The 25,953-nt window shown below is 38.4% G+C and overlaps 1 protein-coding gene across 1 annotated transcript in view; it reads right to left on the bottom strand.

Annotated features, from left to right (window-relative positions):
- Positions 1 to 25,953, bottom strand: part of LOC150078289 (casein kinase I-like) — a 158,408-nt gene that overhangs the window by 112,789 nt on the left and 19,666 nt on the right. Inside the window, exon 2 of the mRNA XM_090385224.1 lies at positions 17,749 to 17,855. Coding sequence (XP_090241350.1) covers positions 17,749 to 17,855 — 107 coding nt within the window. The remainder of the gene's footprint in view (positions 1 to 17,748; positions 17,856 to 25,953) is intronic.

The raw sequence follows: 25,953 nt of genomic DNA, 5'->3' as shown, positions 1-25,953 counted from the left end.
GACTTTGTGAAAACAGTAATGTAGGCCAATGCTTATACAAGTGGTTTCTACAGAAGCAGAGCAAAGGAGTGCTGATAAATGGGGTAATTTTGAAAGCACAGGCACTTAAATTTTATAAACTATTTGATGCAGATGATGACACATTTAAAGCTTCTGAAGATGGAAGGCTCAATATGGGATATCTCAGGTTAGTCTTGTGGACAAATCTGCATTTAGTGACTTTGCAGAAGCATTTCCTCAATTTTTGCATAATGTGATTCAAGAAGGTGAATTCACAAATGAAAAGTTGTACAACTGTGATGAAACAGCACTGTACTCTAAACTTCTCCTTGACAAGTCACTGTATATTAAAAAGGTACCCAACAAAGCAGGCATGAAAAACAACAAAGAGAGAATTATTGTGTTAATATGTACAAACAAGGCTGGAAATCACAAGCAAAAGACATGCATCAATAAAAGTTGAAGTCCCCGGTGTTTTAAGCATGTCAACATGAAATCTCTACTGGTGATTTATAAAAATAGCTCCAATGCTTGGATGACAAGTGATATTTGTGCTTCGTGGTTTGAAAGCGAGTTCGTACCTTTGGTGAGACACCACTTGCTTTCTAAAAAAACTGGAAGAAAAGGCTTTGTTACCACTGGATCACTACTCACCTCATCCTACATCTGATGTCCTAAAATCAAAAGATAGCAAGATCAGAGTTGCATTTCTGTCAACACTAATTCTGCACACTGATAAGGGCATTATTCCAGCCTTCAAAGCCAACTATTGTGGTGAGATACTTGCTAGTGTTACAAACTCAGAAATTCAAGTTATAGAATTTCTGAACACACAACATAATTTTGTTAATGGAAAATCATGTTTAACTAACTTAGTGCGCTATTTTGACGCAGTTATTCGTGAGCTGGATGTAGGGAACAATTTCAATGTAGTTTATTTGGATTGTAAAAAGGCATTTCACTCAGTCTCTCACAAGAGGTTACTGTGAATCCCAACATGTTCAAGCTTACTGTGTAAGCTGGGACATGTTGGGGTTACTGGAAAAATTCTAAGATGGACTGCTGGGTGGCTGCAGAGCAGAAGGCAGAGGGTTGTGATTAATGGATATTCTTCAGATTGGTGTAAAGTCAGAATTACCCATGGATTGGCTCTTGGACCATCATTGATTCTAATTTTCACAAACAACATCGTCAACAGGATAGAAAGCTTGATGTCAAAATTTGAAGATGACACATAGATTGGTAGAGAAGTTAATGATCAGTACCAAGCAGCACTCCTTCGCGATGACTCGAACAGGCTGCAAGAATGATCTGAAAAAGTGGCAGTTATGTTTTAATGCAGCAAAATGCAAGGTCTTGCACTTGGGGAATGGTAACCCCAAAATAAATTATATGTTTGGTGGAGTTGAATTAAGAGCAATAGAAGAAGAAAAGGATCTGGGAATTAAATATGGGCAGATATGACATTTTCTGAGCAGTGAAAAACGGGCAGCCAGGAAAGCCCATGGTGTTCTATCAATGATGTATAGAACATTATCCTGTAGAGACATGGAGGTCATAGTCCTACTGCATAAAGCAATTGTAAGACCACATTTGGAACACTGTGTTCAAGTATTGAGAATTCATTTGAAAACAGACATTCGGTTTCTTGGAATGGTCCAAAGATGGGCAACACACATGGTGAGATCAGCAAAAGGGTGACCATACAAAGAAAGACTCCGATTGTATGGACTACAGAACTTAGCAGCTAGGCACCACAGAGGTGACCCGATTGAGGTTTATAAGACTCTGAGAGGGGCTAGTAAAATGATGAAGGTGGAATTTCACTGTTTTATAGAGAATTCCAAAACTCGGGAGGCATAAATTCAAATTACAGGGGAAGAGGTTTATACTAGATTGTAGGAAGTTTTATTTTAGCCAGCGAGTTGTTAATTGTTGGAACAGGTTGTTTTGCAGGTAGTTGGGGCTGACAGTTTGAATAAATTCAAAGGTCATAGTGTATAGTTTTTAGTGTTAATTGTAAAGCAGCTGTGGGGGTTTCCCCCAACTCTGTGTCAGGCAATCTGTTGAATACAAAACTCTGTAAAAGCCAGTTTATGAAGATTAGTGAGCGAGTGTTCGTATAGTATTAGTGTGGGGCGCTAAGGTAAAGAAAGCCAACATGAGAACGACAAGAAACATCGGATAACTTATGCAGAAAATTAGTTTCCCAACACCGGACTCTAGCGCTGCTCGCTTGGTAAACAGACGTTAGGTGTTATCGGTCTGGAGCCAAAATTGAGAAGGATATATTGACTGACAGGTAGGCGTGGCAAAACAATGAAATGATTGGTGGTGGGCGTGAAAGATGACAAGCTACTGTGCAGTCATTGGTTGACATTATAATGTATATTTATGAGTAAAGAACGGTGCATAATAGTTTTGTGATGAACAGTAAACAGGTAACAGCAACGATGAATCTTTTAAAGATGGAAGAAATCTGTAAGGAAAATAAAACGTTAGTTGATTTTTTGATGAAAACTAAATTAATAAAAGTTTCGTTCCATTCATTTTTATGTTCTTCATGAGTGTTTTTACTATATTGTTGATTTAGGTTTGGTTACAAAAAAAGGAAAAGGTTTCTTTATTTTTCGTTATATTTCATAACCTGACCTTAAATGGTAGGTTAGAAATAATAGGATAAAAATTCATATATATATATATATATATATATATATATATATATATATATATATATATATATATATATATATATATATATATATATATATACAGGGTGTCTCAAAAATATTGGTACAAACGTTTAGGGGAGGTAGGTAACATCTAAAGGAATGTGAATCATATAGGAACCCATAACCGGAAACGTCACCGTAAGTCGGTAGATGGCGCTGTAGTGGCCACACAAACAGCATGCATTGATATACGAACTGTGAGCTGGCAGACATGCACCTAGTGTATGGATTAGCAGAGGGAAATGGACGAGCCGCTCAATGAATTTATGGAGAATGCTTTCCAGACAGACACGTACCGGACCACCGTTTGTTTGCACATGTGCATCAAAATTTGTGCAATTATGCGTCATTTAGAGGTAACAGGAGTAGTGCTGGCAGACCATGTTCGACACAAACTCCCACCATGGAAGAAAGTGTGTTGAATGCCGTCCAGAATAAACCTACTACCAGCACACGTGGCATTGCCTCTGCCTTAGGAGTGTCTCGTTGCAGTGTACAGCATATCTGGCACGACGATTCCTTACACCCCTTTCATCTCCAAAGGGTTCAGTTACTGCTCCCCCAAGATCATCCTGCAAGTGTGGCTTTTGCGCAGTGGTTTCTCCAAGAAAGTGTTCAAGACTTAAATTTCCAGCCCAGGTTTTGTTCACGGATGAGGCTTATTTCACTCGGGAAGACTTATTCAATCAGCACAATGCTCATGTGTGGGCTCACGACAACCACACGGTGAGCGCCCCCCATGCAGCACAACATCGCTTCGCAATAAATGTGGGGGCAGGTATGGTCGGCAACTGCTTAGTCGGCCCATACCTGTTACCATCCCACATGAACTCCGCTAAATATTGGATCTTTCTTGAACAAGTTCTACCAGGGTTACTTGAGGATGTTCCAGCAAATGTGAGATGCAATTCATAAGAAATACATTTATAAAAAATAAAAATATTTATTTTTTATGAATGTATTTCTAAATATGACTGTGATTCTAAAGAAAAAATGTTAGGTTACCCCCTCCACTTCGGGAGGGGTTCAAGCTTCCATGGGATTCAAGTCGAGGTAACCTGACCTTTTTTCGCCATTATGGAAAGCATTCATCACGGCATGTGCGATTAGGGCAAGTTACCATTAGTGCTTCTGAGATTAGGGCAAGTGATACTAAACCGATGGCTGACTGGGCTGGCAGGTGGGTAAAGTGCCTACCTGGCAACCCAAAGGTTGCGGGTTTGAATCACACCTAGAGCTTGGATCAGAGTAAAATGCAAAAACTTTGGGAGCTGCATTATGGCCACAGAAGCCGATGCTCCAACAACTAACAAAAAAAAAAAAAAAAAACTAAACCAATGTTATTGTGTGTTGTGTTCGCTCACCAATCAGCACATCGTTTGCCATACCTACCTGTCAATCAGTATATCGCTCTTGACTTTGCTCCAGACCGATAACATCTACCATCTGTTTACTGAGCGAGCAGCGCTAGAGTGCCGTATCCGGAAACTAATTTTCCACATAAGTTATCCGATGTTTCTCGTCGTTCTCGTGTTGGCTTTCTTTACTTTGCCGTGTGGGGTTGTGTTGTTCATTCAGGCTCTTAGCCTAGGGGCCTGTGTTTTCACACAAAAACCTCTAGTTTACCATCCAGCACCACTTGGAGGCAAGATGGGCTGTAGGGAGTATGAAAGCACTGGCGGGACGAACCCAGTGGTAGCCAAAACTACAGACAGGAAGAGCCCAATAAAAAAAAAAGTTGAAGGTAATAGGATAGCGGGAAGACAGTAAGTGGGAGGGGGTTAAAGTGGTAGACAGAAAGACCTCATTGAAAGGGGAAAAGAAGAGGGTCCCCCTGGGTTAGAATGCCTATCCTGCCCCAGGGTGGGAGCTGACAGGTGGCAGTGAGGTTACCCACCAAGTGAAGGGGGGCACCTAGGTTGGGGGCATGAGAGACCAACCAACCCAGGTGGTAGGAATGAAGAATCATAAGGAAAGAGTCCCTATGTCAGAGCATCTGCGTTCGTGCTCTATCCCACACTGGCCAAGGGGGCAAGCCCTGTTAGCCAGTGTCAGCATCCTACACCAATGGCAGCTAACTAGCAACAGCATGGTGTCTGCTTGGATGGGCAGGGGGCCACTATGGCCTTCTGCTCGTCATCCATCCACAAAAGAGAAATTTAAAGGTCAGCTAGATGTGAGGAGGGAAGCAAATAATTTGTATTTTCTTTTTATTTATTTTTTTTCTGGCCAGTGTAGCAAAAGTCCACGGCTTCCTTGCTATTACTATTAACACTGAAAGACACTACATGCAATATTGAATTAGGACAGGAGAAAATAAGCTCAACAGCAATTGAAAAACTACAGGAAAAAACGTAATGGAAAAGACAAGACCACTGATAATAACCTTGAATCAGTATTTTCAGAACAAGAAGCAAAGGCTGCTTGTAATGTACTTGGAGGCAGCTGTTGTTGTTGTTATTTGGGTTTTAGGAGCATTAGCAACTAAGGCCATGTTGCTCGGGATATGCAGTGGTCATTCCCTGACCTTTCCGCATTCTCCGTATTTGGTGGTCACGGGCTTGAACCCCGGTCTAATCAAGAAGCGTGTGCTACGCACTGCTGCTCCTGCCCACCTGGCTATGGAGGCACCCTTGGAGGCAGACTTGGAGCAAATGACCTGAGCGAGGAACAAATCACAGCCTCTGTTAGCAGTGGGAAGACAACCAACAAACAGGTCAGTGACATAGGGAGTGACTCAGAAGATAATGAGAATAACTTGTCAGGAAAAAGTACAAGTATAACGTGCATTATACTGGTCATTATACTGAATGTATCAGTATACATTCAGTATAACGACCTTGAAAATAAAAGGATTTCTATATAACAAAGTGCACGAAAACATTGAGATTTGATTTCTCTATTAACAAAGTGCTTGAAAACATTGAGGTGATGATGTGGGTAGAACATCAGAGTGATAGTAAACATCTTCATTTATTGAATCTGACCGCTATTAAGAATTATGTACTGAAAATACACCATCATCAGTTCCGACAAACTAAATTACATGACTATTTCAGTGCTCCTTCAGGATGACTGGAACAGACTGCAAGAATGATCAAAAAAGTGGCAGCTATGTTTTAATGCAGCAAAATGCAAGGTCTTACACTTGCATTTTGGCTACCACAGGCAAACCTGGTGGAAGCCAAACTTACAGACAGGAAGAGCCTAATAAAAAAATAAATAAATAAAATAAAAGGTTGAAGGTTATAGTTGGAAGACAGGAAGTTGGAGGGGGATGTTAAAGTGGTAGACAGAAAGAGGGGGCAGTAGTAAAGGCAGAAGATAATGTGAATGACTTGTGTCAGGAAAAAGCACCAGAAATTAATGAGGTGATGACGTGGTTAGAACATTAAAGTGATAGTGATGTTCTAACCACGTCATAGTGAACATCTTCATTTATTGAATCTGACCACTATTAAGAATTATGTACTGAAAAAAAATGCCGTAATCATTTCCGACAAACTAAATTATATGACTATTTCGGAATGGATGCATAAAATGTAAGTCCATAACAGCATTGTGTATTAGTAGAATGTAAAGGGAATGACATAACCTTTAATACTTTATGTATTTTAGTCTGTTACTCATAAATACTATATACAAGCTACAGTAAAGAATTCTAATTTTTTGTAGCTTTGCAATTTTTTCTTATGAAAGTAAAATGACCACTCAGAATTAAGAAAACTTCAGTATCTAGTAGCATGTGTCATGTCCCAGGACTATGGGATTTGGGAGGTTCAACCACATAATTATTTAAAATCATCATCACGGATATAAGAAAATTTTTAATAATATTATATATACTGCATGTAATTTATGAATACAATGGTGAAGATGACCCCCCCTTTATGGAAATCTGCACAACAAAAGGTATTAGTCGAAGCTCTTTACAGCGACCCTCTGACCCTCTTTTTAATGCCCCCAACACATTATAATGTCCTATGTGGTTGGTCCCGGCCAGTTTCTCATTAACCTAATGCTATTTTACATTCAGTATAACGACCTTGAAAATAAAAGGATTTATCTATAACGACCATAAATTTCTACCACTTAATCTGAATTTTTACTTTCTAATTACAATATTTGTGTTTAAAATGATAACACTTCAAATCTATTGAGTAATTGCAGCCTGACTGTGAGAAATCATTTTTTAAGATTTCCCACACTCTTTTCTTGCAGTGTGATAATCAAATGAATATCGGCTAGAAGTCAGTTACAGCATATGTTTATTGGTGTGGCTCCAAGAAAGTGGATAGCTTTGCCAATCACAGAAAATTAGGATTTTGCAAGCTGTAGATAATGTTATGCATTCTAAGACTTACATCGCCAAACAGTTTTACATTCCTAAGAGTATTCTGTTCACTATTCTGAAAGATTGAAAACAGATTGAAAGTTTAGAGCAGCAGTTCTCAAACCTTTTGGTCTCAGGACCCCTTTACACTCAAAAATTATTGAGAACACTAAAGTCTTAGTATAACGCCTTAGTATTATTATGAAAATAGTTTTGACCTCATGGACCCCCTGAAAGGGCCTTGGGGACTCCAAGGGGTCCACGGACCACACTTTGGGAACCACTGGTTTAGAAAATATGCTGCTGCACTGGGTAGAATTCGCCCATGAAAGGCAAAGTATCCAGATCTTGAAAAGGTAATTTTGGAATGGCTAATGATGATGTGTGCAAAAAAAAAAAAAAAAAAAAGAGTTCCCAAAGATGGTAACCTTTTAAAAGCTAAGGCTGAATCGTTTGCACGTCGAATGGATATTTAAGAATTTAAAAGTTCGGATGGATGGTTCCAGAAATGTAAGATTTGTCATGGCCTGTCTTTCAAAAAAGTGTGTGGTGAAAGTGACAGTGACACTTTCACACTTTTACAGAGGAATAAATTACTGGAATAAGTTGCCTTCATGGGTGGTAGAGGCTGACAGTTTGGGGAAATTCAAGGGTCATCTGGATGGTGCCTTCGGGTAGGGGAGGCGCGTGGGATGATAGGTTTAATTTCCTTTTTTTTATTAATTATTATTATTATTTTTTTTTTTTTTTTGTTTTTATCATTGTTTTGTTCGGATATTTTATTTTATTTTATTTATTTTTTTTTTTGGCTGGTGCAGCATAAGCCATAGGCTTTCTTGCACCATGCGGCCATTACTAATACTAATAGAAGGAAAACTGTTTAAAAAATGCTTTGCTGACATGCGACCACAATGACGTCTTCAATGCTGATGAAACTGGACTCTTTTTTTAAATTGCTACTGGATAAAACATTTACATTTAAAGGCAAAAAAATGTAGCGGCATAAAAAAAGGACAAAGAATGGATTACCGTTCTCCTAGCAGCAAACATGACTGGCACAAACAAGCTTTTTCCTTTAAATATTGGGAAAGCCCAGAAGCCTTGATGCTTCTGGGCTTTCCCAATAACTGCACTCCTCACTGTTAAGTAAACGACCTACGTGCATTCACTGTCGAGCACCTACCACCAAATGTGATGTCAGTTCTTCAGCCATCAAGGTGTAATCCAGTTTTTTAAGAAAAAATACCAAAGAATGCTATTAAATAAAATTGTGATACATCTTGAAAGTGAAATTCAATGGGAAATCGACATCCTCCAGGCAATGTATTTATGTGTTTAAGCATGGAATGAAGCTGATGAAAAATTGATCAACAACTGCTTCAAAAAAGTGTGCAAAGATGCAGGATTTATCACCCTGAATGATGCAATGTGTGAAGTTTCGCATGCTTCTTCCTCTATTAATTTAATACTGTAGTACATATTGTAAATAAGATTATGCTACACTGTATTAGTAGAATTACATTAAATATTCAAGCTTTTACTTGTTTTGTTGGGGATTTTATGTACAATCGATATAACGTCCTTCCGATATAACGACTGATTTTCTCATTCCCCTGGAGGGTCTTTATATACAGCTTCGACTGTAGAACCAACAGTACTTAATGAGTGCACAAGTTGAAAGCTGAGAAGAATGAAAAAGTACTTTGACATTAGACTTGAATTTCAGCAGATTATAATTTTTGGAAAATACATATGAAGGAAAACTGTTCCAGATAACAGAAGTAGAAAGGATAAAAGATGATGACAAATTGGTTCTGTGAGTTTGAAGTTGGACAATGAATGGCAGCTGATTGCTTGTGACGCTGGTTCAAACTGGTTTGGAAGAGAGCAAGGGAATTACAGATGGCAATTCAGAGGAACAGTGCCCATGGAAGTATCTACAGAAAAGACAAGCAGCAGAAACTAAACATCTGTGAGATGAAGGGTGGAGAGACTTTCTAAGAGATAGGTAATTAACTTGACTATCCTCTTTTCAGCAGGGTCTCGACGACGGAGAGATTTTATGGGGACACTATTCCAGATGTGGGAACAATGTTCCACAGTACGATAATTTGAAATTTGTGCAGCATAGTCTATGTGAGGAGGGAAGCATTACTTTTCTTCATTTAGAAGAAAAGCAATGCCAAAAGCAAAAAGAAAGCCCAATTTTCTTTATGCAAAAGAAACAATTTGTGATGTGTTTAGGGTGATTAGAAGTCAGGATAATCCCTAAAAAAGATATACGATCTTGTCTAGAACTCTTGATTATGTCACTGAAGATGAGCATTGGACCAGTAGACTCCTAATGGAATGTAGTGTGCGCTATCATCAGCAAAACTGTATATAAGATTTTCAGTCAGTGGAAAGTCATTAATATACAAGATAAAAAGAGTTAAGAGAAAGAATTGAACCTTGGGTAACATCAGTATTAGTGAAGTTAAAAAACAAGTTACCAACATCCACAGTGAGCAGTTTGATAGAAATCTGCATATCCAATTGTAAAAAACAATTGGCAATCTATAAGATAGTTGAAAGTCATTAATCATATAGAAGGTTGAGATAGTTTAAGATTTGGTAGCTGATGGATTTTTCCATTGCTTTGTAGAAGTAAGTGCAATGGAGAAATACCTGGCTAGGAGGGGTTTGTCATCCTTTTTTTGGAACTGGTTGGATATGAGCAAATTTCCAAGCAGAAGGAAAAATTCCTATTGAATAAGAAAGTGTAAAAATGTGACATAGATCAGGGGCAAGCTCAAGAGCACAGGTTTGGAGAATGAGGAGAAATGCCATCAGAACCCGGAGCATCTTGGCATCAAAAGTGTTCTGAATTTTTCTAGCATCCTTCTGTCAAAAGACAAGAGGTACAGAATGGAGAATTTTTCTAATATCCTTCTATCAGAAGACAACAAGCAGTACAGATGGAGTACAAAGGTTGTGGTAGGTGGTGATTTATCAAGATCATTTATACAAGAGTTAAGAGGAAAAGGAGTTTGCTCGTAAGTCATCTTTATCTTTAGCTGAGGATGTAAAGAAAACCATCAGGTTGTAACAGAGGTCAGAGCACAGATGGATGGAAGCTGCAGCCAATAGGTCTGCCAAGGGACCACAATGCTTGACTACCATTTGGGCAAAAAAGTAAGTTTCCTTCTCTTAGCCTGTTCAAAATCATTTGGATTAATTAATAATTGTTTTATAATTGTTGAGAACTTTAGTGTAAGCAGAAAATGAAGTTGGAGACTTGAATACAAGCCAATTGTGATGTGCTACATTCTTATCCTGAACAGTATTAACACATTTATTAATTTTACAAGGTTTAAATAAAGGATGAGATTTTAGGATCTGAAGAAACATTGGGATCAAAAGATTTAAAAGTGATTCAACTAAGGAAAAGAAGAATCATGCAGTTCATCCCATTTTGCATTTCTATAAAGCCCAACAATAATGAGATTAAGAGGCTTCATTGGAGAAGAAACCATCATCAAGTTATGCTCCTAAACTCCCACTCATAATTAATACAAAGCCACTTTTGATAATAAATAATCTTAGTATATGAATCCTACATAAATAAATATAACAAATCAGTAGTAAGATAAGAAACAAACAAAAAAAAACATCCTTTTTCCATGACAAACAGGTTTATATAAATATTTTATCTTAAATTGATAAAAAAAATATGTATAAACAAAGAACACACACACACAAAGTAAAATGTGCTAAAATAAAAAGCATTCAACAATGGAAAAAAAAAAAAAGATTAATTCTAGACTGAATCACATATACTACATGAGCCAGCTGGAACTGCCTCAAGCATCTTGAAATTACACTTCATACGGGTTCCACACCTTATCCACAAAATGCTGTGACCTCTCCTTGCAGCTTGATCCTGATGTCTAGACACACTTTAGTGATGATTTTGAAAAAAATGAATAGGATCTTTGGTATGAATCTGTCAGATGATGATGTCCCCCAGAAATGCACCTGCAACCATTCAAATCTTGTATCTGGTAACTGTGATGTTAGACAAAATTTCCCAGTTTATCGGGTTAAAAGGGTCTTTTTACTTGGCTTCTGAAGGGTGCAGAGTATTTTCCTGAACTCTTCAACAATATTTTAAATACACTTATACTTAACTGGGAGAAATTTTTTTGGTAAATTTTAATAGTATGAAATTTTATATTATCAACTACAACACAAGTATTTTTATAAATATATCACTGTATTCTAATCAGTAATGGGAATATCATGTTGTACTTACCATAACAGAACTAGTTTGATGGAACTTAATAATACTAAATTTTAGCTTTGTTCAGTACAAGTGTTAGTTGGCTGGTGGCACCAGGGGTTTCCCCCATCTTTACTACACTGGGGCAGTTCTGCAAAGGTTAGGCTACTTGGCTTTGCCAGATGTTAAAGCAGTCTCAAATTGTCCATGTGAATTGGAGATAAGCCAAACACATTTTGCTTGAATGTGAACTATACAATGATTTTAGAACAAATTTGGAATTCAAATATGGGTGTTTAAAAGGAAATTAAATTATCTCAAATGTTTTCTAATGTCACTTGTAGAAAATTTACATAATTCATTATACTGTAGCAAAAACAATAGAAGTTTACTTTGAGTTTACTTTCATTTCCTCCATTCAGTTTACTTTGGAGGCAGAGGGTACCACCGTCCCTTTAGTTGATGTGCTGGTTTGTAGAGATGGCATTCAAGTGAGGATAAAAGTTTAAAGATCATATGTCAGGAACAATACATACACTCCAGGAGAGTGGAATACTCATAAAAATAGCAAAATTAGGACTTTAGTTAAGACTTTCTTCCACTGCAGTACCTCTGATGACAGGGTGCCTCCGTAGCCAGGTGGGCAGGAGCAGCAGTGCGTAGCACATGCTTCTTGATTAGACCGGGGTTCGAAACCATGACCACCAAATACGGAGGATGTGGAAAGATCAGGGAATGACCACCGCATATCCCCGGAGCAATATGACCTTAGTTGCTAATGCTCCTAAAAACCAAATAACAACAACAACTGATGACAGACTTGGGGGGGGGGGTACCACAGTAGATCTTCTAAAGCAAAGTATGCTGGAGCTCCCCAGGGGGTACACAAGAGATTAACAAGAAACAAAAATATTTTGGAACAATTGAAACGCATTTTTTACTTAACCATATTCTGTAGTAATTACACTATTGCCGTTATTAAGCTAAGTGATGATTCATCAGATTTTTTACTTAAGCGTGTTTTGTATTGTAGTAAAATATAGTAGACATACATATATGGGAGTACAAAAATAAGAACGTGGTTCTTTGGGAGTACGCAAACAAAAAAGGTTGAGAAACACTGTTCTAAAGTATGCCTACTCTAGAGGGTTTTAGTCAAGTGTCTCTCAGAGGAAATTGAGAGAAATATTTACACCTATTATGACCGCATATGAGGAGGTGCAACAGTAAATCTTCTAAAGTATGCCTACCCCCAGAGGGTTTTAGTCAGGTATCTCTGGGAAAAAATTGAGAGAGACAGAGAAACATTTGCACCTATTACCACTGCATATATTCCTAACTATATGAACTTAACAGAATACATCTCAAGAATATTACAGACCTATCAGACACATCATGTGTAGCTGTCATGTTGGGACAGCAGTTGCACGTAATTGTGTTGAGGGTAAAGGATCCTATACCTACTAAACATACAAACTGAACAATAGATGAGGTCAGATGTCTGGATCGTGGGAAGTGTTAAGTAGGAAAAGCAATACCCAGAAGTAACAATTGCATAAGGAGCATGTTATAGTACTGAGAGACAGATGATTATGAGAAATACACTACAGCCAGCACTTTTGGGAGGAAAATCACCAACTTTCTCGATGATATTCAATTATCATTTATCATTTGCAGAGGTACTGGCACTAGAAGTAGCTTTAGAGCTTATGAACTTGTTTGGAACACTACTATTAACAAAAGGGGGAGGGGTTGTATTTGTCCTCATGTTTGAGCCATTGTGATCCTTGAACAGGTTGAGCAGTTTCACCAAACATGCTCCTCAGTTGTCTCTGTGCACATGCAAAGGCAACTTCTATAATCCTTCAGTAATATATACCATGCCGTGATCCTACTGTTTATTTAAGGATATACAAGGAGTTTCTGAAAAGTAAGGTAACAAATTTTTTATCTCAATGATGTTTAATAATACTACAGCCGCCGTAGCCAAGTGGTTAAGTGCACGGGTACATAAATGCACATGCCTTGAGTGACCGGGGTTCAAGCCCATGACTGCTAAATACGGTGCTGTTTCTTGTATTCTGTCTATCTTGTGAACTCCTCTGACAGTTTGATCGTTCCGGAGTAGAAACAGAAATTTTATTTATTTTATTTAATATGAAGTTAAAATTACACACCAAGAAATAAGTGAACATGCACTAATTCTCCACAGTCTCCAGTTTTATTGATGCACTTGTCCCAAAGATGGGCGAGTTTATCAATACCAGTACTGAAGAAGTTCGTGCCCACATGCAGTAACCAACATCACACCGCCTGATGAACTTCCTCATTCGTGGTGAAATGCTTTCCTGAAAGGTGTTTTTTCAGAGGGTCAAACAAATGGAAATCTGAAGGCGTTAAGTCTAGGCTGTAGGGGATGTGTGACAGTTCCCAATGATTACAGCGCAACCACTCACGAGTGGTGTGGGCAATGTGTAGAGCTACACTGTTGAGAAACAAAATCACGCCGCTTGTTAGGAGTCCTGGTCATTTGCGTTGAATGTTGGCTCTCAGTTTTTTCAATGTTGCACAGTAAAGCCGTGCATTGATTGTTCCTCCCTTCAGCGGCGCCTCCGTAGCCAGATGGGCAGGAGCAGCAGTGCGTAGCACACGCTTCTTGATTAGACTGGGGTTCGATTCCATGCCCACCAAATACGGAGGATGCGGAAAGGTCAGGGAATGACCACCACATATCCCAGGAGCAATATGGCCTTAGTTGCTAATGCTCCTAAAAAAAAAACCAAACCTCCCTTCAGCAAGAAATCCACCAACAGAATGCCTTGGCAATCCCAGAACACTGTGGCCATGACTTTTCGGACACTGGGAACATTTTGAATTTTTTGAGCACAGGAGATTGTGGATGTTTCCAGGTTGTGGAGTCTTGTTTGCTCTCTGGGGTAAAATGATGAACCCATGTTTCATCTGCTGTGACTATGCAAGTGAGAAAATCCTCTCCGTCACTGTATCGCAACTGGTTCTCCAGACACATCCCCATGCGTTTTGCTTTTTCCTCCTCTGACAATTGTCAGGGCACCCAGCAGCAGCACACTTTTCAAAAGCCAAGTACATCGTGAACAATTTCATGAACAGTCGACTTACTCGTGTTCACTATTGGTGCAATTTCACTCACCTGTTTTTGAGAACAATGCCCTTAATAAGTGAAATGTGTCTTCTGTCTTGCTCGATAAAGGCCTGCCTGCCTGATGTCAATCTTCAATGTCAACACAGCCCGGTTTAAATTGATTGCACCAAAAACAACACACCTGCTTCTTTGTCATCACCTTTCGCCATACACAGCAACCAGTTCATGGCAAATGCCACTTGGTGAAGACCCTTTTGCTTGCAAAAAAGCGAATAATTTACAAACACCTGTTTTGGACCACACTCGCATGGCAGCAGCCATTTTGCAACTGGAATCTGCTGTGAGGTGGCAGTATCGCAACACTGCACTGGGGGTCTTTTTGAACGTCATTAACGGGTCTATCTGTCCACCACGTTTCATCTCATTCCCTTTCACCATTATTAAGAAGAAAAAAAATGTGTTACCTTACTTTTCAGAAACCCCTCGTATTATCACTGTAAATTTCACTGTTAACAGAGGATGCTGTCATCTTTGAAAAATTCAGGATTTTTACATGCTTATTTTATGGCTTTTAACTCCATAATTTTACCACATTTAACTTTATCATTGTATCAGTGCACTGCATTTCACTTTAGATTATTTAAATATACAGCTTTATTACATATTTAGTAATTTATATTTCATTAAGTATTCTGCCTTTCATTTGGTTGGTGTATTTTATTAATGTTATTATGAGTGTGTCTCTTAAGTTTTAAATAAATAGCAGATTCACCTTCTTTTTTTTTTGGTGATGCTATTTATATTAAAATAATATTAGCAATTTAGGTCAACTCATACATAACTCTGTTATCTCTAATGTGAGCATAAGCTCAAGCCTTGAAGATCAAAAAATAATCTCTATTACAGGAAAGGAAAAAATATCCAAATACACGAATTTAATATACAGAAATACAATTTTCAACTTATATACAAATTCTAGAAATTTACATCATGATAAATACAGTGAGATGATTTTTCTGACACCTTACATGTGTAAACTAAACGGATAACCAGTTACAAACCCTATGCTTCATCTGCTATAATGATAATGTAATTTGAGAGTGATCTTCAACTCACACCTTAATACATCCATTGCACAATTTGGATAATACCTTTATTTCCCTCGGGGTTCGGTGATGGGCCCATTGTTGTTTTATATATTTATCAATGATACTGATGAAGGTATATCAAGCTTAATGTCGAAGTTTGCAATTGATACAAAGGTTGGAAGGTTTGTTAATAACAGTATGCTGCTGCAACAGGATCTGGAAAAGTTGGGAAGATGGGCTGAGACGCGACAATTGAAGTTTAACATTGGCAAATGCAAAGTACTGCACATGGGTAGCAGTAACCCCAGAGAAATGTACCAACTATGTGGTGTTACGCTCAGGGTAGTGGAGAATGAAAGAGACTGGGGGGTAATTGTACAGTCAGATAAGGAGGTGATTCAGAGAAACCACAAAATGCATATCCACCATTAATAAAATGTATGTCTTAAAGGTTAAGCTGGCAAAGGGTGGGTATGTTGTTGTTGTTATTTGGTTTTTAGGAGCATTAGCAACTAAGGCCATATACATTGCTCCGGGGACATGCGGTGGTCATTCCCTGACCTTTCTGCATCCTCCGTATTTGGTGGTCACGGGCTCGAACCCCAGTGTAATCAACAATCATGTGCTACGCACTGCTGCTCCTGCCCACGGAGGCGCCCAAAAGGGTGGGTATCAGTTAAGAGAACGATGAATGGGAACAAAAAAAAAAAAAAAAAAAAAATCAGATTTGACCCTTGTAATGGGTCCAATCTGATTTGATTTCCCTTGATGTAATGAGTATCTAAAAGACTAAGATAATCCAGCCGTCAATGCTGATGAATTAAATTGATACTTTGCATCAGTCTTTACCAATGAAAACCTCTTCGGATTAAAGAAAGGCTTGTGAGTGAGCCTAAGTAATATGAAATCATTAATACTGAAATCAGTGAAGATTGTTTGCTAGATAAACTTTCATGCCTTAAGGCAAATAAGGCTCCTAGAGTTCACGGCATATACCCAGTAATTTTGAGGGAGGTGGTGAGAGAGTGCACTGAATCCTTATGAGGGCTCAGTGTATTGTCAATGATATATAGGAATTTTTCTAGCAGGGATAAGGAGGTGATTATTCCCTTGTATAAGGCAATGGTCAGGCCGCACCTTGAGTACTGCATATAGGTCTGGAGGCCTCATTTCAAGAAGGATGTAGAGCTGCTGGAACGAGTACAGAGAAAGGCAACAAGATTAGTGAATGGAACAAAGGGGTGCTCTTATGAAGAAAGGCTTAAGTTTTGCAAATTACAGTGTCTGGAGACTAGGCACCGGCGAGGTGATCTGATAGAGCTGTATAAAGCTTTTTTTGAATGGTTTGAGCATGCTCAATGCTGATGGGATTCTGCCTCTCGCTCAGAATAATCACCTGAGAGGGCATAAATTCAAATTGAGGAAAGACAGATGTAGGATAGATGTGCGGAAATTTGCCTTTAGCCAGCGGGTGGTTGGTTGGTGGAATAGACTTCCATCCCTTGTCGTGGAAGTTGATAGCCTAAATAAGTTTAAGGCTCAGCTGGACAGGTATTTCAAACGAACAGAGGAAGTGAAGGTGGAAGTGTTTTTTTTGTTTTTTTTTTGGCTGATGCTGCATAAGCTTGCTTTCTTGCATCAAATGCCTCTACTAATGCTAATGCTATTCCTTCGGATTGGAGAAGTGCCGATGTATTGCCAGTACATAAAGTCACTTCTAGAAGTGAAGTGAATAACTATAGACTGGTCAATCTGACTCTGGTGTTAAGGGAGTGATGATAAAGAATTGATGGAGTGATGGAGGCAATGATAAAGAATTTAATACAAGGAAATTTAGATAGAAGTGGTACTCTGAAGGATAAACATGGTTTTGTTAAAGGAAAATAATGTTTAACTAAATCAGTTGGATATTTTGACGGAATCACTCATGAGCAGGAATGTAGGAAATAAATTTTGGCAATGTATTTGGATTTTAGCAAACATTTGACTCAGTCCATCACAAGATGTTACTATATAAATTGGAATATGAATTGGATAGGGATCTCACCCATAATGAGATCATGGGTGAGATCTCTACCATTCTTTGTGTTTGGAATTTTCATTGTCTTTTCTAATATAAAATTCTTCTTTGATTTTTCTTTTTGCATAATGTTTCCTCTCAGTGCACTGTATATAGTAAGTTTATTATAAACATATTAAGCAAATTAACTTACCTGATATGTGGAATACCAACTCCTCCCTGCAGAAATTTATAAACTTTACTCTCATACAGTAACTGCGGATGCCTTGCTCTTGTCGATTCCAATTTAACTGCAACTTCCTAAAATAAAGCAAAAATTACAACTAATGTCCTGAATAATTGAAAGAGATAATAATAACCCAATTTCCATTCCATTCCAGAAATTCAATGATGATTAATATAAAAGGAGCAAATAATAAAATAATAATAAATACAGCATAAAATAATAAATACAGCATGAGGCTATCTGACATGCTTGAGATATGAGCGTTGCCAGATACTAAGTTTTTTTTTTTTTTTTTTTCAGAATTGAAGAATCAGGCAAAATATGTACAATAAACAAGAAAAAATTTTAAAAATAAAGAATAACATTATGTTCTCACCTGTTCCTTTTCTGTTGTTCTGCTTTCAAATGAAGGAATGATGAACTGGTACATGTCAATTACATAGCACCACCTGAGGAAAAATCATTAGCACTATTGGTGAAACTGGATATCCATAGACAGAAAGGCTGTGGAAGTTGAGACTGAATCATAGATCTTGCAGAAGCTGTTTTCAATATTTTACTATTTCTTTTAGCAAAGTTATTGAATTTTATACAGGTATTATTGAGCATTTTCATTTTAGAGCATTTTATGATGCTCTGAAATGAAACTCCTCTGTTCCACTGCATGAATTAATTCTTCTGTAATGAATATCAATCCTGTCAATGGAATTTTTTTTTCCCCTTTTACAGGTACACTCGTGTTCACATCACCATCATTATCCTGATTTTCACTCATTATCAAATCACATATTTCACCATTTTTCAAGCAGAAGGTAAGTGGATCATCAGAGCAACAGCAAGTCATTTCTACTGCTTTCTCATCCAACAGCTGCACTCCTTGACATATTAAACCTTAAACATAGTTCACTGACAATTTGTTCCCAACATCCAGATCAATCAGAATTCTTGTTCCTCATTTCCATCAAAAAATAATGTACATATGTACTGGTAGATGGCCGCAAGTTATGTGATCCACAAATTACTTTTGTCCTAGGCCTTTTACAGCACTCTGGCTAGTTATGAAATGCCTTTATTCATAAATATTTACTGTTCTGCCAGCAGATTTTTCAAAACTTCTTATATGACTTGAATGACCATACAATTCCTTGATCAAGAGGTTGGATGGATACAATTAGATGGCAATTACACAGCAAACACGTTATATTTGAATACAAAGAAAATACATGGTCAGTCATATGCTAACCAGAACAGAGGAGATTGCTAGAGCATTTTGGACAGAGGTTCACTGTTTAAAGCTCCCATGCTATACAATTATATCTAAAGGTAAGTTATAAATGTTAATATTAACTTAATAAATAGACAATTGAAAATTATAGACATAAGCATTTTAAACAAAGAATCACTTAAACAATGGAAGTAAGATTTTATGGGAAGCAAGCTCAAATCTTAGTCAGGGCAAATATGCAATCTTTAAAGAACAAAACCTGTATCATCAGTTCAAGTTTCAAACTGGATTATTCTGAAGGTCATATTGTTGTATGCCCAAGGGCAAGCCTTAACTGGTGTTTGGGCATACCAGTAAATTTACAGGACCTTGTATTCATCATGTTGTGGTGAAGGACAGCATTAGTGGTTACTGGAGAAGGTTCAATGAGTCAACCTGATGGGTGGTTTGTAGTTCTCAATCATTTCTGTTATTGAGAATATACACTGCTCTACCATTAATATCCCGACACCCTTCTATTGAGAGTTGATCATATCTTACCCAAGCATTACATATTAGATAAAACTAAAAATATACTCACAGGACTTCAAGGAAACAAAGTAGTTTGACTGTAAATGCAAAATGCCACAATTAACAGAATTAACCGATTTCCAGTGTGGAATGATAATGGGGTGTCACGTAAGCAACTGGTCTGGAAAATTCAGCACTGAAGATTCTTAGGTCAGCAACTGATGATGTGATGTACAAATGGAAGCAGACTGGTGCTGAAATCATCACAAAATGACTCAGAAAACTTCCCAAACTAATTGAATATGACAGGAGAGCCCTGCAAAGAATCATCCACTTGGAACACAGGTTGATATTCACACACACACACACAGGCTCTCAGTAAGACAACTGGGACAGATGTCAGCACCAGTGATGAGCCTGCAAATGAGATGAGATGCAGCCTACTGCACAGTGTGGGTTACTGCAGTCATCCACAGGCCACTAATCACTCCCCTCAACCAATGGCAGATGCTGTCTAGCCTGGTGTAAGGCTTACAATTCTTGAACTGTAGACCAATGAAAAGCTGCACTTTGGTGTGATGAGTCACGATACATGGTCTACCAGTCTGATGGTCGGGGTGTGGCAGATGCCTGAAGAAAGTTAAATGTTGGACGGCATCATCCCAACAATGAAGTTTGGCAGAGAGGCAGCATGCACAGTCTGGGGCTGTTTTTCATGGTATGGCCTGAGACTATTGGGTGTTTAAAACAAAACCATGAATACTGAGGTCTATCTGGACGTCCTGGATATTAATGCATTACCTATATTGAGGCAGCATGTTAGAGAAGGCTCATACCTATATCAACAGGACAATGCTTCATGTGTTGTGATGGACTGGGTGGAGAACATAAGAGCCAAAATGTTGGACGGGGCAGTCTAGAGTAAAGAATCTCTGGGATGAATTTGATTGTTGGGTGTGTGAGGAGAAACTGCCGAATAAAGTGAGTTGAAGTGGTTGCTGTTTTACAGGCTGGATGGCAGAAAATATTAGAGGACCTTTACAAAAATATTGACAGAGTGATCAATGGAAACCAGGGGCTGTCATATTTCACATTATTATATTTCATTGTTTCAGGGAGGTACCCATGGACTGGAGATGTGCAAATATGACCCAAATCCACAAAGGAAGATCAAAGGGTGACAAGTAATTACAGACCTGTTAGTTTAACTTCTGCTCCAGGGAAATTAATGGAGGCACTGATTGAAGAAGCACTGTAGGATCATCTAGACAAGACTTCAGTTATAGCTTGGACACAGCATGGATTTGTTAAGGGGAAGTCTTGTCTGACCAATTTGATTGGATACTATGATGTGGTCACAAAGGAACTGGATGAAAAGAATAGTTTTGATATCATATATTTGGATCTTAGAAAGGCTTTTGATACTGTTATACATGGAAGACTACTGCACAAATTGTAGCAGTGTGGCATTGGAGGCAAACTGTTGCTATGGATAAAGGGATGGTTGAGTGGGAGAAGACAGAGAGTGATAATCAATGGACACTGCTCTTTGTGAACTGATGTTATTAGTGGAGTTCCCTAGGGTTCAGTGTTGGGTCCATTGTTGTTTTCTGTATTTATTAATGATACTGATGATGGTATATCAGGCTTAATGTCCAAGTTTGCAGACAATACGAAGGTCGGCAGGATCTAGAAAAGTTGAGCAGGTGAGCTGAGAGGTTGCAAATGAAATTTAATATTGACAAATGTAAAGTACTGCATACGGGAAGCAGTAACCCCAGAGTAGCGTATCAAATGTGTGGTACTACACCGACAGTGGTAGAGAATGAAAAGGACCTGAGGGTAATTGTGCAGGCAGATATGAAGTTTTCTGAGCAGTGTAGACAATCTGCAGAGTTGCTCATGGTGTATTGTCAATGATATACAGGAATTTTTCTAGCAGGGATAAGGAGGTGATTATCCCCTTGTATAAGGCAATGGTCAGGAGGCCTCATTTTAAGAAGGATGTAGAGCTGTTGGAATGAGTATAGGGAAGCACAACAAGATTAGTGAATGGAACAAAGGGTTGCTCTTATGAAGAAAGCCTTAAGTTTTACAAATTACAGTGCCTGGAGACTAGGCACCTGTGAGGTGACCTGATTGAGGTGTATAAAGCCTTGAATGGTTTGAGCATGCTCAGTGCTGATGGGATTCTTCCTCTTGCTCAGAATAATCACCTGAGAGGGCATAAATTCAAATTGAGGAAAGACAGTAGTAGGATAGATTGTGGAAGTTTGCCTTTAGCCAGCGGGTGGTTGATTGCTGGAACAAACTTCCATCTGTCGTAGAAGTTGAGAGCTTAAATAGATTCAAGGCAGAACTAGACAGACATTTGGAGGGAGTGGATGGGTAAAATGAGAAGGGTGCTTTTCTTTTCTTTTTTTTTTTTTTGGCTGATGCTATATAAGCTTGCTTTCTTGCATCATGTGCCTTTACTAATGCTAATGTAAATAAGGATTATCTGTAGATATGTAGGCATGTGTGTGTGTGTGCACACACAAGATCAGACAAAAACAATTGTCTATTTTAAAAGTGACATCATTTCACAGCAGTTACAATGAGGATGCTGCAGTTTCTGTCCTGGAGCAGAGTACACTAGAAAACATTCAGTAAAAATGGAATGGTTGTCAAAAAAACATCATGCATTTGCTGTCAAAGCATTTTTTAAACGAGGCAACTCTGTTGTGAATACTCAATATGAATTTAGATGCCACTTCAACGTCAGAAGAAATGTGTTCTGATGTTGAAGTGTGTTCCAAGTCAAAAGACCACAACACAAAAAATTTACAAATTTATAACAAAGCATCTGTAACAGATTTGAAACCTCCAATTCGAATGCATACTCCAGAAAATATTAAAAGAATCGGAGCAATGTTACAAACAGTCCTTGAATGTCTGTTAGACATCATTCAAGACAAATGAACATATAAGAATGGACTGCATGTCACATACTGCATATTGATTTAAAGTTCCATTTGTATAAAGTGCAACTGGTTCAACAATTACTTGTTCACGATATGTATACACATTTGAATTTCTGCAATCCCTTCATACAGAATGGTGAATCATGATTCCGACTTACCGTATTTCCCCATGTATAAGGCGCACCTTAATTTTGGGGCCCGAAATTTGAAAAAAAATGTATTACATAAAGTTCTTGAACTCAAGTTTTATTCATCATAAAATTCATACAACTCATCACTGTCAAAACTCCCATCCATTAGCTTATTCTCATCTGTGTCTGATGACGAATCACTGTCTTCATACATTGCCTCGTCCTCAGCTCCATCTATGGCATTTGAAATGCCACACTTCTTAAATGACTTGACAACGATCTCAATCTTGATATTATCCCAGGATCTTTTCACCCAGGTACAAACTTCTCCTATAGTTGGTTTCTTCACTCTTCCTGCTGGTGTCAAATTGTCCCTAGAAGACTTCATCCATTGATCTCTCATGTCAGCTGTTGTTGTTGTTGTTGTTGTTGTTTGGTTTTTAGGCGCATTAGCAACTAAGGCCATATTTCTCCAGGAATATGCAGTGGTCATTCCCTGACCTTTCCGCATCCTCCGTATTGGGTGGCGACGGGTTCAAATCCCGGTCTAATCAAGAAGCGTGCTATGCACTGCTGCTTCTTCCCACCTGGCTACGGAGGCGCCCTCTCATGTCAGCTTTGAAGGGTTTGTTAATGCTGACATCAAGTGGTTGGAGCTGGGATGTCAAGGTATGACGGCAAGTTTTGTTTTTTTCTCTGCAGCAATCTTCTTTGTATTTTTTGTTAACTAATCTAATTTGTTAACCCTGAACTAATCAAGCACCAACAAATGGGGCAGGTTTGCATAAGAGCCCACCTAATCTCCTGCTCCAAACTCTCTCAAACCAGATCTTCATCCCATCCTGATCCATCCAACCCTTGTCATGAATGTGGACAATCACTCCTCGAGGAATGTCTTCTTTTGGCATTGTTTTGCGTTTGAAAATCAGCACAAGAGGCAGCTTGGTTCCGTTGGCACAACAAGCTAGAACAACTAGCTTTTCATGTCCACTTGTCTTCACAGTTACAGTTTTCACCCCCTTCTTATCAACAGTTCTGTTACTTGGGACATCAAACTGGACACCATATTTGCAAACTGTCCCCACCAAATACGGAGGATGCGGAAAGGTCAGGGAATGACCACCACATATCCTGGAGCAATATGGCCATAGTTGCTAATGCTCCTAAAAACCAAATAACAAACAACAACAACAACAACAACAAGCAATCTGTCCCAACTCAAACTGATGTGTCTTCCGATATTGAATGACAAAACGATGAAATTCAAGGACCTTCTGCTCATAGCTTTCAGGCATCTTTTGGGCAAGTCTGGTGCATGTACACATGCTTAGTCCATTCCGTTTCATGAACCTGAAGCACCGATTGTGTCCTCCTTTGAAATCAGTAACTGCTTTTTCATCAGCAATTCTTCTCTTCTTGCCTCATGCTGAACCATCTTTGTGGACACAGGAATTCCAATTGCCCTTTGCTCCTCAATCCATATCTTCAATTCCCTCTCTAAATCAGGCCATTTTGCTGACTTGCCTCTAATGGCCTTCTTCTGCTGTGGCGTTTTCAGAAGGGTTTCTTCTTCCTGTAGCCAGTCTCGGATTGTTTTCTCAGTTGGAGGAGGACCAAACTTACGTTCAGCAGCACGATTTCCATTCACTTTTGCAAACTGGATCACTTTTAACTTGAATTCAGCACTGTACGAAAATCTTTTCTGAGCCATTTCTGGGCAGAACGTGGCAAAACGTAACCTAATATACCGGTAACAAGTGCGAAACAATGAGCGCAAAGACAACAAGCGCGAAAAAGCAGGAAATGCAAGTAAAAAAATCTACAACCACTGTATAACACGCACCCAGTTTTTAAACCCCAAATTTTTCGAAAAATGGTGCGTCTTATACAGAGGGAAATACGGTAATTATTTAATCATAGGTGATGAAGCCAACTTTCATTTGAATGTGTATGAAAATAAACAAATTTTAGATAGTGCGCTGCCGAAAATCCATGTCACCTTCATGAACAACCACTTCATAGCCAAATAATTACCATTTGATGTGGATTGTCTGTTTTCAGCTCATCGGCCCATACTTTTAATTAAATGCTGATGATTCAGCTGTCACAGTAACTTCAGCCCTATATGACATTCTGCAAAAATTTATAAGAGAAGATCTTCACCAAAAAAGGAATCAAAATGTCTGATTTGGACAGGACAATGGTATGGCACATACTGCAAGACTTTAGAAACTTTAAAAGAAATGTTTCCAAATCACATTATGCCTCCTTTTGGCAGAATAAACTGGCCACTGCAATCACAACACCTCCTTCTGGTAGTATAAACTGTCCACCACGATAAAACCCATAAAATGAGATTGCAAGAAAAGTTATCTGCTTTCAATTCCATTTTATGAGGTATCTTAAAATCTATATAAACCATTCGGGGCCATATTATTATTATTAGTAGTAGTAGAGGCATATGATGCAAGAAGCAAACTTATAAAGCATAAGCAAAAAACACTCCCACATCACCTGTCCATCCCCTCCAATAATCTGTCTAATGCTTAGTTGAACTTGTAGCACTGAGCTTGCTCAATCCATTTAAAGCCTTAATCACCTCAAACAGATTACCTTGCAGTGCCTTGTTTTCAGATGCTGTAATTTGCAGAGCTAAAGCCTGTCTAGGTAAGACCATCCTTTTGTGCACCAATCTCATTGCCAATTCTTTGCACACATTCCAGCAGATCTGCATCCTTCCTAAAATGCCCTAGACCATACAGGCCTAGAGACCTGTATGCAGTACTCAAAATGCGGCTTAACCATTGCCTTATATGAGATAATCACTTCTTTACCCCTGCTAGCAAAGTTCCTATATATCATAGATAAACCCCATGAACTCTCCTAGCAGCCAGTCTGCATTGCTCAGAGAACTTCATATCTGACTACACAATTATCCCCAAGTCTTTTTTATTTTTCACTATCCTGAGTGTATTACTGCATAGTTGGTACAGTAATCTGGGATTGGTGCTACCCACATGCAGTACCTTGAATTTGTCATTGTTAAACTTCAATTTCCATTTTCAACCCATCTGGCTAATTTTTTTTTTTAGATCTTGTTGCAGCAGCTTACTGTGATTACAGTCATTAATCACCCTGCCAACCTTTGTATCATTTGAAAACTTAGACATTAAGCCTTCATCAATATCATTAATAAATATAGAAAATAACAATGGGTCCAGCACTGAATTCTGGGGGTCTTGACTAATAACATTACTCCATGAAGAGCAGTGTCCATTAATAATTACTCTGTCTTTGTCCACTTCAATCCTTTATCCACAGCAATAACTTGCCACTAATGCCA

The sequence above is a fragment of the Mastigoproctus giganteus genome, chromosome 11 (genome assembly GCF_048544385.1).
Source record: "Mastigoproctus giganteus isolate SK-2022 chromosome 11, ASM4854438v1, whole genome shotgun sequence".
Lineage (NCBI taxonomy): Eukaryota > Metazoa > Arthropoda > Arachnida > Uropygi > Thelyphonidae > Mastigoproctus > Mastigoproctus giganteus.
Note: the sequence above shows the minus strand (reverse complement) of the source record. Positions and strands in the feature narration are given on the sequence as shown.